Here is a 16,533-nt window from a genome sequence, read left to right as displayed (position 1 = left end):
TGTTTTCCAAAGTTATTTTGGCCGTTTTTGGGAGTCCTGCAAAATGGGTGTCTTTTTTGTTTGAAAGCTTTCCGCTCTATGATGGATTTTGTTTTGATGATTTATTCTGTTTTAAAAATTTTTATTTCTTCAATGGCTATTATTAATTCATCGGTGACCCATGCCTCAACAAAGCCGGAAAATCTATGTGTTTTGAAAGGAGTATGTTTGTCAGTCAGTTTTAACATTTTTATTTAATTTCTCACATGCTTCATCGAGGTCATTGTAATTATTAAAATATGACTAGTCTAAACGCCTGAAGTCCTTCAGAAAAGCTTCTTCACTGAAGTTCTTGTACAATAGCTATACAAACTTTCAAATCAAAATTTTGGCCTTTTAAATTTTTTGATCACATATAATAAATTGTGATCAGTGATGCATCTCCATGAATTGTTTGAATCGAGTCAATAAGAGTCCTACTATTTTCTGTAACACATGTTGACTCTGCAATATGAAGTTTTTAAAAAAGAGTGAAGCAGAACTCACGTTTGATTGCACTCTTTTAAACTTACAAATGGGCTCTTGTGTATTATTTATTCATCGCAAAATAATTATAATTAGCTGATTGAAAGAAGAGATTGTTCAAAGAATTTTCTTGCTAAAAATTATTTTTTGTTATATATATAGATACTTAATTAAAAATGGATAGGACATTTACTTTATTTTTTGTTTGCATTGTACTGTGCTTTAATAATTCCCATGCTGGCAATCTTGGCGAAAGAACATGTGACCCTAGTGATCATTGCAGCTGCAAATGGTCTGATACGGGAAAGATTGTGTCATTATGGGGTATTGATGGTCATAATTCTATCAAGTAAGTAGAAATTAAATTTAACTGTCTGAAAAAATCGGTTTCATTCATGTAGTGCTTTTATAACAAACTTTTTTAAAGCAATTTACCATCCTGAATCAATCGCCATTGAACATTTAGTCAACACCTCTTGTTAAAAACTAGTTTTGGGTTTTTCGCCAGACTTCCAAAGTAATTACATTCATGTCTTCCATAAAGTTAGAAATGACATTTGCAGCCTTTATTTCAATGCTGGCAAAGCTGACATGAAATGACATTTTCCTGCATGTTTGTAAATAAATTGAGATTCATTTTTAGCAATTGTTGAATTTGCATCAGTGCAGTTATTCAACTGAATCTATGGTTTTTGAACTTCCCTTAGGCTAGACTATTTTATGTTTAAAGCCACTCGGGTGAGATTTAATATTTTTTCTATTTTTTTCCCAAAGCATTCATTATTTTTTTTTTAAATTTTATACAGTCAACCAGCAGCTTTTTTATTCTTTTATTATTTAAAGTCAATTATACAATAGTAAAGAACTAATATAAGTTAAAAATAAGTATAAGAAAATAAAATAAAAATAGGGGGCTCAACATGATTAGAGGGTTGGAGTGCAAATTTTGCAGGAACATGCTACAAACAAATGGAGCTACGGAAACTGTCCAATAAAGGAAAGGTTTTCACAGAGAGCGAGACTGCCTGCCACAAAAATCCAGTTCTATTTGTGAGGATACACAGACCATGTGTCTTAATAATTTTAAAGTTTCTTATAGAATTTGCATTCTCTAATACACAATATTTATTTGATAAAATTTATATTACATTGTTGCTCATTCTCTAATACACAATATTTATTTGATAAAATTTATATTACATTGTTGCTATACTTAACAGGTGTAAAAATTCGCAAGTTTTTTTTTGTGTAAATAAAATGTAAAAAATGTTTGTGGATATGATTGATACGATTATTTTCAACATGTCCACAGAACATCCATCATCCATCCAGAACATCCAACTGAAGCAATCAACAGTGACAAGATATGACTGTTACTTGCCTTAAAATTAATGCTCACATTATGTTGGAAGGCCAATCTTTTGATGGTTTCTTATGGTGGCATTTATGCTGGCAAATAAACTGTTTGATTTGCATAACATGACATACCGTAATTTCTGGTATATAACCCGCAGCTCAGCTTTTTCAGTGAGTTATAAAATAGATGCTATCAGATAGCCCGCATCTTCGTATAAACCGCATAAAATTTCAATCGATGTGTTCTAATTACCCGCACCTTTGCATAACCCGCATCGTGTTAAGAAAAAAATTTAGCGTATTTTTACTTACCCTAATCATTTTATAAACATGTGTGTGTGTTCTGTTTTTTTCATGATGGAGACAAGTGGGGGACGTTTAAACTCGTGAACCCCATACACGAGACTTTCTCAGTCTTAACTTCCTTGTCTCTAATTGCTGAAATACTAATGAATTAAAATTAATTTGTCAAGTCAATCTTCTGCTAATGCTGACAGTACTATATCAGACAAAGCTGTTTTCTTTTTATTTGTAGACATAGTTTCAGCCAATAATAACTCTTGCTCCCTGCGATTAAACAAACAAACAAAAAGAAAACCATTCTATCAGGTTATAAACCTAAAGTAAAATCTCTGTTTTGTATGTATATTTAAGTTTTTTTGGCATAAAAATAAACAACATAATTATCACGGATTGTCTGTAACAGCGATGTACGAAACGTTCTTTTCTAATGTTTATAAAATTTTGTTATCTATATCTCAGCAATACAGCATGTAAAATGAATGGCGGCAATGAGGAGCACATAGTTGCATGTGTCTTATTGTTATATTTATTTTCGATATTTTTAGTGGCCACCTGTTGATCGAAAGTAGCGAAAATAAAAAATAAAATTATTATCTATACTTTAATTTTAACATTTTTCAATATTTTTAACAGGAATTAATAATTAAGTCCTGGGCACTAGGTTGTAAAATACCTGTCAATTAAACCTAAAAATGATACCTGTTATATTGCTCTAAGCAAATCATTTCAATTTGCTCAATGTGAATGGAAGGATATAAATAGATTAGAATTATATTTAACACAAAAGAAAAATGATCTTCATAATTGTGTTTCAGAAAAAGCTCGTAATATTAGCACTGGCAAGCAATAGAAAATTAAAGCATTTTCACTATGTGAAAAAAGTTAAATCACTTAGTTGAAGTAAGATTAAGTAGATATATAGGATCACGCATGCAGTTATATTAATGTACGCATTTTATCCCATTGGTACTATTTTCTTCATTGAATGTATAAACTTTAAATTTCACAATAAATGACAGAAAATACAAAACTTATCACATTACACGCACCACATTATAATCCGCACCAACGATGGAAGCCGTAAATATTAACTTATAACCCGTGGGTTATATACCTGAAAATACGGTACTGTTATATCCGTGATATGCAGCGTGAAGGTTGTTAAGCACTGTTGACGAAGGGCTTATGGCATGACAATGTGCTTGTTCAAAAGTACTATTCCTTGGCTAGTTCATAGCAGGTCACCTACTTCCCAGCATTCTTTCAGCTTTGGTTCTATGGTTGATTTTGTAGTAGAAAAGCCTTCACAAATAACATCAATGAGGTGTTCGTATAATAGGTCATTCGATGCACTGAGTTTTGTTCTTGTTGGAGTGTTACTGTCTGTTATTGGAGCAATGCCAATGTTATGGGCAATCATATTGGTAGCCTTCTGATGTGTGGCAAAGACATGGTTTTCAATTATCTCAGTTGCACTAACTTGATTGCGAATAATCGATTGTGTATTTGAATTGAATGGATTAGGGGACGAAGCATCTGGTCTTATGTTTCATTTGCCAGTGCAGTGCTGGATGATGAATTTATACCTCAGAGTTCACTCTTTATATCTGAAATTTATTTATGATCAGTGATGACAATCAAGTTTGGACAGCCACAACAAAATTTTAAGCATGATTTAGAATCCCGGATACGGCAAGACCCTTGCCTTTGGTGGAGAGAACACCTCTCTTTAGCTCCTTTAATACAGTGCAAGCTAGCAAATACACAATACAATCCTTCAGAGCGGCAAACAGGTGCATTGTAGAGTGGGCACAAGCAGTATTTTTAAAAAAGTAAATACCCCAGTCCTTTCTTTAGCCATTTTAGTTAAAAACAAGTGTATCATTTGGAAGCAAAAACACGGATAACATCAGATACTTTATTGATCAGAATTTCCTTTGGGTCAATATCAAGTTGGTTGAATGTGTTGACTTAGTGGAAGGTACTGTTTGCTTTGACAAGCTCTTGGGAGGGTTTTATAATTGGTCCAATAGAGTACGCCCATGCAACTTGGTTGACCAGACCAAACCATGAACTCGAAACAGAAATATTTTGAATACCAAAAAGGGTTTCTGTTATGGAACAATGCCACTTTCTGTAAGTTGTTGTTGGCAAAACTGACAATGCCATCTTTGTCACATCAAGAGGAAGTCCCAAGCATACTAAATGGTTTCCTCTATGTTATTGTCATAAATTAAACAGTTGGCTACGATTTTTACTTTGTCAGAGAATAAACTTAGAATTTTGTCAAATTTGCGGGTATCCCAACTGCAATGTACCCTTGAGATAAGGCAACAACCCTATTCCGTGATTAATGATAATAATGTCTGAGATTTCTGAACCAATAATATTAAACTGTTTCCATCCACGGCATCAAATGCAGATTTAAAGGTGCCAGCATGTCTTAAGAGGCAACAGTAAATGGAGAAGCACAATGATGTGTTTCTCAAATAGATTGGTTATTCAGGTTTTTAAAGTCAACCGATAATTAGTAAATCCAAACATTTCGTCTTCCATAAGACTTTCTAATATTCTTTCTCCCTAAGTAATCTTTTGTTTTTGCTTCCTAATATTTGTGATGCAAACCAACACTTTCTCAGATATATTTACGGGATCAATGATATTGTCTTGCTCTTTGTCAAAACAACAATAAATACATGTTGACATCAACAACTCTGCCTGGTGAGCTGTTTTTTCTTGACAGTAACGATCATCTTGCTGCATCATTTGACAGGATTAGGGTTAGGCATCCAAGAAGAACTGTTTCCAGGTTCTTTTCTGCAGCACCATATTGAGTAGTTTCAGTAAACATGAAGAAAATGATTAAAGCCGAAAGACTAGCCAATATAAATATAGTTTGCATATATAATGCTAAAAGAAAAAGAAAATGACACAACATGTGAAACAATGTTTTTTTCAAAGACAGGGTGCCCTCCCTCTGTAGGAATGTCAGGGATTATCAAGAATTTTAAAACTGCAGACAAGTACTGATAAAATTTAGTCTTTGAATAAAATTACATGAAGTTTCATCACTTGTTACTTGTGATAAAAGCATTTTACTGGTATTGTTAGGGAGGTTTAAATGGATTAGAGAAAGTTAAGAATTTTGGATCTTGTAAAAGTGGCACCCTGATTTATTATTATTATTTTTAGGTTTAAAGACAAAGGTTTTCAAGGTAGTGATTATCAATTGGATTACAATCCATGTACACCGTTTACAGAAGAAAAACAGGGAGCACAAGAAAAAGGATGTATAGATTGCTTGGTACGTAATTGCTTTTTATTAAAGCATATAGCACAAGTATATCTACAGTATTGCTCTTTCTATCTGTAATCTAAAGAAACTTTCTGCCCACTGTGAACATTATTTCTGACAATGTGATAAAGGCAATAGAAAGGTTTCTTATAACACAATACATCATGCTTAAGTTTTGTAATGAAAGCTGTAAAAAAATTTCTAACATAAAAAAGTTGTGTGCTGTTTGTGGTGATTTTAGGCTTTGTTAGAACACTTTTTTTAACAATGTTATCACAACATACATACGCTATAATGTAATTTAAACCCTGTAACTGTCTTAAAATGTGACGACTAGTTAGATGTTGCTGTAATATCTCCTGTTCATGTGTATCTTTGTAGTCATGTCAACACAACACAGACAAATCATTGTACTACTCTGCTGGAACAGCAAAAGGATTTTCAACAAAATTTGATGGTAGCAACTTGAATTTTCTATACGCAGGGGACCCTACTCCTGATAAGTACATCAGGTAGGTTTTTAGTTCATAGCCAACCTGTACATCCGAAGATTTTCAACTAGCTTTTTTTAATTTCTGAGCTTTGGCTGAGAACCCTGATTTAAGTTGTCATTGATTGCTTGTTTGCAAGAAGACAACATTTAAAGCTATGGTGACGAACGTCATTGATTTTTTATAAGAAGTTACATTACAATAAAAATTTCATATAATAAATTTACATATAATTAATTTGTGACTAATTATCATTTCAGGTATACAAAGGTTAAGTTAATATGTGACCCAAAGGCTTCAGAACCACAAATGTCTCAACCAATAGAAACAAAAGAACCTGATCAAAGTTCGTCCACTTTTGTAAGTTTCAGTTTTGTTTAAACAAACAAAGAGGAATGTTCTTATTTGTGTGTGTGTGTTTTCATGTTTATAGACTTGCTATTACTGCACCAAACGGAGTAGAATAGGGCATACATTTTTCTGGTTTTTAATATTTTCCAATCCCTCAGGCAAAGAAAATAAAGAAACAAGACCTATGATATACAGAAACAACCTCGCGAATAAAAATTACAAAAAGCAGTCTTTTAGATTGTGATTACAAAGTTAGACAAGACATACACACTATAGGTAGTTTTTTTCAAAATTGATTTGTAAGATCTTGAACGAGAAATTCATCGAAAGGGAAGCCCAGAAGAGGAACGGTAAATGTTGATGCTCAATAAAAGTCTTCCTTTCTCTTACGTAATGTTGTTAAAATTTTATTTTTCGCAGACTACTTTCCAGGCATTTGGGGAGACCTTAATTCTGCCTACATTCACTTTTGTAAACTTTGTTGGAAACACTTTTACTTTATTTGTTAGTTAAATAATGCTTTTGAACACTTATTTTTCTAAAAAATAAAATTTATAAAAGCAAATAAAGGGAAAAAATAGTTACCAAGATAAGATTCAAACACACGACTACTCCCGTCTTGATGCTTAGAGTGGCAAAAATTTCCATTCTTGTGGGACACATTTGCGTTTTAATACTAGCTCACAAGCTTGTATTAAAACGCAAAGGAGTGAGAAAGTATCTTTAGCACAAAAAAAATTATTCTGTTGAGATTGAAATAAACAATTTGGGATTAAAAAATACATTTGGAAAAATATTCAAATATTCAGAGAAAGAAAAACAAAATAAAAAAATATAATTTTATAACTATTTTCGTGTGTGGAGGATGTACTTTTGATGGGCTTTTCCAAAGAGAATTGAACTTAGCACACTTATAATAAATGATAAAGAAACAATATGGCAGCAATAACTTTTTTGCCTATGTCAGCACTTTTCTTTCTTTTCTTTTCCTTATCAAAATTTGTCCAAAATAATGCTGTGCCTAAAATTTAATTACTTTAGTTCTAGAGCAAAATTTTAACCTTCTGTTATTAAAAGTTATTTGTTAAACATACTTTCCAGTTCTTACATAATTCCTATATATTATAAAAGACCCGAAAATAGCCAGACAATCTAATTTTTTTTTCAAGTAAATTGAGTATCGGGGGATTTCAGGAAAAATCAGGTATGTTTCTTGACTTTGCATAATGCTGTCCTTGGTAAAACAAAGATGTGTTTTAAGTTTCAAGTTCTAAAGGATAATCCTAAAGAATTTTTTTAATTTTCTTGATTATAAGGGTTTAATAAAAAGTAAGGATTAGTTTCGAATGATGGCCATTATCTAAAGCTCTGAGAGGTACAAGACTTGACATTTGGCGTGTAGGTGTCCCTGTTTTGATGTTTTTTAAACAAACTTTAGACATTGGCCACGTGTGATAAACATGAATGATAATGTGTTATGTTGAAATTGATTTTACAGCGTTTTTGAACTGAAACGAATTTAACAAAACGTTGAAAGGAATTTATATTGCTTATTTCAAAACGAATGTGAAACGATTGGGAAACGTAGTTCAAAGAAATTTTAATTAGACAAAACGATTTGTAACTATTTTAAGATAAATTGGAAGAAATAAAAACATTTTCTGTAGAAAAAAATAATTTTTTAATAATAAAATTTGAAAAATAAATATTATTTAGGTTGATTTTAATATAAAAGTTTCCCCTGCTATGAGCAAACGGTAAGAGCCATTTAAATTTTGAACTGAAACGAATTTAACAAAGCGGCTGATTCTGGAGACTGTTTTATTGTGACGTATCTTACGCTGAAGAAGCATAAGCTTGCCCTGAGCGCAAGCAGTGAGATATGAAAAATTTAAACTCCTGCTCTGACTCCCCTATTTCTAGAATATTCAAGTGACTCTAGTGAAACGTCAGTAACAGGATGTTACATAAATAAGCCTGAATATTCCAAAGCAGAACTTGAAAAAGTGACTTATGAATCTAGTGATAGCGAAGAAAAAGACGAATTGAATTCAAGCAGACTTGAAAATTTGCATTGTTGTACCTGTACATGTTGCGTTATTTTTAATTCCTTTACTCTTATGGAATGCAAGTGCTGTTAAGAATTTTCTAATTTATTGAATGACAAGTTAGTTGAATAATAACAAGTGCATCACGATGCACAAGGATTTTGAAATTTTATGTTTGAACCGCACAGTGTTAGAGACAGCCAGCATATGACATCAACGATACCAGAAAAAATATAATGAACTCTCCACATATACCAATAAGTAAGTTTTTCTTCAAAAAATATGTTTCTCGTAAATATTTTCAAAGACCATATTTCTCATAGCCACACAAAAATAAAACATTCTTCTCCTTATTTTCTCACTTTTCGCTTTATAATCTTACAGGTCTGTTATGAAAATACACACCATCGCAGATTATTTTATTAAATTAAAAATAATGTCGTTCCTGGAGTAACAAATAAAAAAGGAGAAGACCACAAGGCTCAAATAACAACTTTTTTCTTAAAGAAGTTTTGATTAATGAATAATTTCAATTATTTTATCCTGGTTTACACTATAACTTAAACTTTGATTCGTTGTACGGAAATGAGGTACACCAGTTACTGACTTTGAATTTGTTGATACATAACGGTACTTAGCATTTTCAAACAAACAATAACAACAACGAAAAAGCGAAATAAAGTACAAGGGACCAGATTTTTTTTTTTTTTTGAATCGTTACGTTGTTCACATTGTGTAAACAACTTTTAAAAAGACGAAGAGATCAAAAAATTGAAATGAGCGTAAAATACGTCATAGATCTCCATCGCAGATATTATTTTGATTTTAACATGGTGATTACTGTTGGTAACTTTTATGCTAGAAAAGGGATGTAAATCCAAAGAATTTCAAGTTTTTATATACCATCAAAATATGTAGGGTTTGTAAAAGATAATTCTGAAGAAAAAAAATTTGGGCTTAATTCCCCTTTAAAGTTGTTTCAAATTCGTATGGAGATCGTTTCAAAAAACAAAATTAAACAAATATTTTTTCAAATCTATCGTGGGGATTATCTCTCGGTATCAGAAATCGCAAACACTCAATCACATATTGTACTGCTGTGAAACGCTTGGACAAAAAGCCATTTAACCATTTATCCTCTAAAAAATCGATGTTTCACGATTCTTTCCTGCCTTCTGCACTAAGGCTCGATTCCATTTTCCGCTTTAGCGCAATTTAGGCACAATTGTTTTACTAAGCGTGTGCGCTCCTGGTCAAAATCAGAGTTATCCTGTAAGTATGCACGCACTAGTAAAAACGCTTGTGATCGTTTTGGACTATAGCGGTAATGCCAGCTAAATGGGAACATGTCTTTAACGTCGTATTAGTGTTTTGGGAACACTTCCCTATTTGCGAGTCATCCACGTTAAAATAACCACTAATAAAAACCCGATTTTTGTTTGATCATTATCTGGTCAAAATTGAAATTCTTTTGTTGTTTTTAATATTAAAAACTTCTGCAAGAATATAAAAAGCGTGAAATTGCTTCAATTTTGCTATAGGAAAATAATTACTAGCTACTTCCTTCTTTAAATTTCCACCTTCTTTCCTTTTTAGTCCTTTACTTTAACAAGTGAATGTGCTTGTGACGGAGCTTGCAAGCAAAGCAGTAAAAACCCCGGAAATGTTAGTGTTGGCACTATATTGGTGATTTTGTAAGTTTTCTGTTACTTTCAATGAAACTGCTGATGACGGGATTAATGTAGCTGCTTGATGGTTTTGTAAAACTATTATGTATATAATAGAATTATGCATTACTATTTTCTTAATTGATTAGAAGTAAAACTTTATTGAGGCTTGATTTTGTTGTGAAACTTAAGGTTGTTGTTCTCCATCAGCTTTGATGAAGTATTTGGAATGTATTGGGAAGATTAAAGGACAAAAGCGATGCGAAAGTGACTTAAGAATAAGTTAAGGCGTCTACAAAATCTCCTTCGTTGATGTTACTCTTCATCCTCAAAAATTCTGAAAAACAATGTGCAATAACCAGACCACTCAGAAGGCCAAGATACAAGAAAATGTATCCACTTTATTGAAAATTATATCCCCTTTAAGAATATAGGCAATTTGCTAATGAATAATACTGAATTATAATTTCTATTTTTTTTGTGGTATTTTACAAAAGGTCTACAAACAAAAGGTACACAAGTCTGCATAATATAATACATAGCAATAAATTCGAAAGTTTTTTTGTGAAGGAAGCAACGAGAACACGACTGGTAGGGGTGGAGCGTTAGCTTCCAGTGCAGGAGGTCTTGGGCTCAGAAATTATAAAAGTGTGAATCTATCTGTTCAGCATGAGTATATTGGTATCATAGGCTCTTGTCCAGCGGAGCGATTGCTGTCTTCGGACAACTTTTTTAGCTTAAATAGGAGCTTTAAATGCAGTAGGAGCTCCTTCGCAGGACCCTCGTTTATAGCCGTACCAAAAGGAACTAAAGAGACTATCCTGGGTAAACAATTTCAAAAATTAAAGGGACTGTATTTGTGATGCTCCCTAGGAAAATCGATCGCTTCTATTTTTAATTCGTATTTTTAAAACAATTGAATTCCGTTTATGGTATTTTTAAAAGTACGAATTGCGTATTTAAAAATACGCCTATTTTTTTAAAAAACCGTATTTCGTATTTTTAAAAAATGCGGAATTTATATTTTTAAAAATACGTATTTCAAAAATACGCATTTCTAAAAACACGCTGTAGATTTAAAATTCGAAAACATAAAAAAAGGGATCGTCTCCGAGATCTTTTTATTATTGAATTGAAACGATTTTCATTATATAGGAATTGCTTCATTATTTTTTTTACATCGTCTCATAATCGTATTATGAAACGAATTAAATGTTTTAATTTTTTTTTCACGAAACGATTATATAATTTAATACGAAAAATGAAACAATTTTGAAACAATATTGTAAAAAAAAAGTTTGAAACGATCTGATACGATTGTCAAAATATCGAAAGTCAGACGATGCTAAAGGTACATGACGCATTATTGAAACGAATTTTGAAATAAATGAACAAATTAAAAACCTATTAAACTTGTGAAATATAAACTTTTCTTTTCTTTAAAGTTGCCGTAAACATAATCCTAATCGTAATGACAAGAAAATGTGTATATGAAGTTTTAAAGTTGCTGTATTTCATTCTAAAATGACGAGAAAACGTCTCTGCGAAGCTCTAAAGTTGCTGTATTTCGTTCTAAAATGACGAGAAAAAGTCTCTGTAAAGCTGTAAAGTTGCTGTATTTCGTTCTAAAATGACGAGAAAACGTCTCTGCGAAGTTTTGAAGTTGCCATATTTCGTTCTAAAATGACGATAAAACCTCTTTGCGAAGCTATAAAGTTGCTGTATTTCGTTCTAAAATGACGAGAAAACGTCCCTGCGAAGCTCTAAAGTTGCTGTATTTCGTTCTAAAATGACGAGAAAACGTCTCTGTGAAGCTGTAAAGTTGCTGTATTTCGTTCTAAAATGACGAGAAAACGTCTCTGTGAAGCTGTAAAGTTGCTGTATTTCGTTCTAAAATGACGATAAAACGTCTCTGCGAAGTTTTGAAGTTGCCATATTTTGTTCTAAAATGACGATAAAAACGTCTCTGCGAAGCTATAAAGTTGCTGTATTTCGTTCTAAAGTGACGATAAAACCTCTCTACGAAGCTCTAAAGTTGCTGTATTTCGTTCTAAAATGACGAGAAAACGTCTCTGTGAAGCTGTAAAGTTGCTGTATTTCGTTCTAAAATGACGATAAAACCTCTCTGCGAAGCTATAAAGTTGCTGTATTTTGTTCTAAAATGACGATAAAACCTCTCTGCGAAGCTATAAAGTTGCTGTATTTTGTTCTAAAATGACGATAAAAACGTCTCTGCGAAGTTTTGAAGTTGCCATATTTCGTTCTAAAATGACGATAAAACCTCTCTGCGAAGCTCTAAAGTTGCTGTATTTCGTTCTAAAATGACGAGAAAACCTCTCTGCGAAGCTATAAAGTTGTTGTATTTCATTCTAAAATGACGATAAAAGCTCTCTACGAAGCTCTAAAGTTGCTGTATTTCGTTCTAAAATGACGAGAAAACGTCCCTGCGAAGCTTTAAAGTTGCCGTATTTCCTTCTAAAATGACGAGAAAGCGTCCCTGCGAAGCTTCAAAGTTGCCGTCTTTCCGTATTTTGTATTTTTTAATACGAAAAGAGAAGTGGTCGATTTTCTTAGAGAGCATCACATTTGTTAAAAGTTTAAGAAGGTAATGATACCTCTATAAAGATGTTACAGGCTTCTTTATTGCTTCTTTTTATGGAATAATTTAGTACGTTTCTGTGCAGAACTCTGAAGAAGGAGCTTGCTAGTTAAGTCAAGAAAGTTCAAAGTTTCTTTTACACAAAAATTTGTGCTCATATCGAATAGATTATATTGAATATGTTTCTGTCATTTTAATTAAATTTGGCCGTCAATATCTAAGATGATTTATAGTGTTATTTTTTCCTTCTTTTTTTAGATTCTTTGTACTCTTATTTGTTTACTTTGTCGGTGGATTTTTATTTCTTAAATTTTACAAACATAACGAAGGTACAGAAACCATACCACAATATGAATTTTGGAAAGACCTTCCTGCTAAAATAAAGGTATGCGGTTTTTTTAAATTTGTTTTTTAAGTAGAGGTTGGTAAGAGTTATTGCTTTGAGTTCTTGCATAGTAAGTGCTATAATAAACTCCCAGCCTCTATTAAACTCCAGGTTGAACTACCTCTTTCATTATTCTTTCGTGGTATAGTAAAAATAAAAAATGAAGTTTTTATCATCACTAGACGTTTCGGTGTATTTCTAACACCGTGATCACTAAAATGCGAGATCAGCCAAATTTTCAAGTTATGTATATTTACTTATGAGAATGTTAAGAGTAAGCGGTTAGAACGTCTCCAGAGGATACGGCGCAACATTGATGGCGTGATCTTGTTTTAGTTTTTTAACGGTTAGTGATTCGTCAATAAAAAGTTCACTGTCACTCTTCCCCGTTGCGGTAATCTTAACATTTCCAAATAGGAACGTATGATTTCTGTTCATGAGATGTTCGGTTGCAGTGGAGTGTTCGGATGTTTAAGTGTTAAAGCGAATTTGAAGATGGCATTTTGTTTTTCCAACATAATTGCGTACTTTTAACAGTGTAATAATAGTAAATGTATATAATTTGAAAATTTTGCATTCTAGTGACCATGAGGTGAGGAATATACCGAAATATCCAATAATAAACAAAATTTTTATTTTTTATTTTTACCTATTTTATTAAATTGATATGGCTAAGTTCACAGCCATTATTAATATACTTACGATATGTATGTCAGAAGATATTGACTCGAACGCCAATACCTCACGTGCTTTGATCCTACTGGCTGTTACTGTTGTATTTATCTGTTTTTGTTATTATTTTTTTATTAGTTTTTTAAATATCCACAGAATGGAATGGAGAGAAAATTCTACGAAACTAAAGTTTTAACTTCTGTTTTTATAGGATGGTTTTATCTTTACAAAGGATAAAATCAAAGGGAATAAAGGTGAATATGAAGCGATTTAGCCGGTACGATTTAGTTCACGTAATATACACGTCTTCTTTACAGAATCGTAATAACTGAACTTGTAGATTATAATTTGTGTTCTCAATATTTTTATGACTTATAAAGTGAGCCATTTTGCTCATTGTACGTCATTTGTGGATAAAATAAAAATGGAATTTTACGCTTATTAGTCGAAATTTAATGACAATCTCTTACTTGCATCAGTTACTGTAATGGTCATATTTTTAAATCTCTTTTTGATAATTTATTAAGGTAAAATATTTTTTTTATATATGTTTTCTGCTAGGAAAATTTCAATGCTAACGTATTAATAGCAGTAGTAGTATACCTACTACAGAATAGATAGTATAGCAGAGATAGTATAGCTAATACAACAGACATTGCCGATTTACAGCCTGTTCTTTAAATAGTGTTTTAAACGTATATATTTAAACGGAAGAAGCTGTTGCGAATCAAAAAAATAACGGTTGTAACTTTCGCGAATAGCTCTCTTTAAAAATTTTCGCGGGCAAGAACATTTCCAGTCATTTTAATGACTAGTATGGGTTATTATATGTTCTACTATAGCATGCTATCAGTGATAAAATACTCGTGTTTTCCCGATTTTTTGGCCTATTTTTCTCTTTTGCCGATTTTTCACTTCGGTATCTTTGAAACTATAGCGGTAGTGAAAAGAACACGAAAAACAGCATTGTATTTGTCTCTGCGATTCTTCCTAAATAACATTTTAAGTGAGCGTAATAGAAGAAGATGAGAGCCGAGGAGAAGAACGAAACAAAAGTTAGGACCGAAGTAGAAAAAATGTTGAAATGAAAAAAAGAGAAAAAATAATCATTAAAATTGACTAATATATGAATTTTTACTGTCCTCTAAAAAAAAGCTTGAAAATTAAAATTAATTAAGCCTTTTCGCGCGGTCTAACTTTCTTCGTTGTTTTGGCCAATTTTTCGTGTGAAAGTTTCGTACATTAAAGCGAAATGTAATAGGTTGTCATATGCAATGTAAGTATATATATTATCTGCAGGAAATTCTGATGTTTGTAATTTTTTTTTACATTTTCATAATATTTTGATAACTCACTAAAGTGGAAAAAAATAAAAATGGAATCTTTTTTCTCCCTACACTTGTTTGATATTTAGTTTTTAACCCTTTCAGCTTTGGACGTCCTCGTCCCCAGAGTCTTCTAGCCTCTAAGTCGTTATTACGGAGCGTACAACAATTTTCGCCGCTATCAACCTAATAAAAGGGAAAAAGTACCTGGGGAACGAGGTTGTGGTTAGAAAATTTAAAGTGGTGGACACTAAAACATTTTTATGTGCTTCGCTGTCAAAATTTTAATGAAACTTTTCTTTACGGATGAGTGGTCTCAAGATGCTTTATTTTGTGTAATATATTTTCGCGGTTGACTACTTTTTCCAAAAAATTGCGGAATTAATTTTTGCGAATGTTAAAGCTTCAGTAATTTGAGGAACTACTCGTTAACCCGTGGATAAACACACGGGTTCACCCGTCCTTTCTTAGCCGCATTTCCTGTCTCGCTACTGCGGTTACCATTTTGCGTGACAAACAGACGCTTACGGGTATTATAATATAGACTAGTCGTTAACCCGTGGAAAAATTCACGGGGTCGTCCGTCCTTTATATATCAAATTTCATGTTTCCGTAACAGGACGCGGTTTTCGCGGACACAGACAGACTGAATACGGCTATTATTAAAGAGATTTCTGTAACTGCAAAATTGATAAGTTCAAAAACATGACATTTTTTAATAAATTAGTGGTAATTTGAGACAAAAATCAAAGGGAAAACCTAACTTTCTACAATGGTGGACAAAATAGTAAGCCAGGTTGCCTAGTATAGTGTAGTTTTGTCTACATGAATTATTATACTCAATGTTTAGTTTAACAAAACTCATTCATGGGATCCAATTTGTAGATCAGGATTATGTACCGGTTAGAATAACACCGAGACCTGGCCAGGCCTGAAACCATCCCTGAAAAACAGCATTGTATTAGTTTCTGCGCTCAAGTTCTTCCTGTAACAATTTCAGCGAGGGTAGCAAAGAAAAAAGAGAGCTGGGAAGAAAAGAACAGGACTAAAGCAGAGAAAACGATGAAATGAAAAAAAGAAATAATCAATGAAATTGACCGATTTTATATTGTTTTTATTATCCGCTTCGTTGAAGTTTTTGTTAGAAGACCTAAAAAATTAAATTAGCCATTTTAGTCGTCTAAGAGAAATAAAAAGCACTTACTTTTTTGGGGTATCAGTCTCTAATTGAATGATAAACCATTCTCGACCCCAGAGCTCTTTGGGATTAGGTTTTAATCTCAAAAAACTCTAGGGACGGGAATGGTAAACAGCACTTTCTTTCGTGTAACCACACTCGAAACTCCACAACAACGAAAAAGGCGGTAAAGTTACTATATTTTGCAGGTGACATCATTCCGAAAAAAGGTTGCTTTTCCCCAGGCCATTTTACTACAGCATTCTCTTCAATCAACGGACTGGTACACAAACAATCCGTCCGCTAATGAAGGGTGTCCACTTTTTAAGAACTTTCAGGCTAGCCTTGCCAGCAGGGATT

General features: G+C 32.5%; 1 protein-coding gene across 1 annotated transcript; it reads left to right on the top strand.

The window, feature by feature from the left end:
- Nucleotides 1-641: 641 nt before the first annotated feature.
- Nucleotides 642-15,069, top strand: LOC130621810 (uncharacterized). Its single transcript, XM_057437161.1, has 7 exons — nt 642-853; nt 5,356-5,467; nt 5,840-5,970; nt 6,210-6,309; nt 9,945-10,042; nt 12,873-12,999; nt 13,883-15,069. The coding sequence occupies exons 1-7, from the start codon at nt 681-683 to the stop codon at nt 13,943-13,945; spliced, it is 804 nt and encodes a 267-aa protein (XP_057293144.1). The 5' UTR covers nt 642-680; the 3' UTR covers nt 13,946-15,069.
- Nucleotides 15,070-16,533: the final 1,464 nt, after the last annotated feature.

Source organism: Hydractinia symbiolongicarpus, chromosome 12 (genome assembly GCF_029227915.1).
Source record: "Hydractinia symbiolongicarpus strain clone_291-10 chromosome 12, HSymV2.1, whole genome shotgun sequence".
Taxonomy (NCBI): Eukaryota; Metazoa; Cnidaria; class Hydrozoa; order Anthoathecata; family Hydractiniidae; genus Hydractinia; species Hydractinia symbiolongicarpus.
Note: the sequence above shows the minus strand (reverse complement) of the source record. Positions and strands in the feature narration are given on the sequence as shown.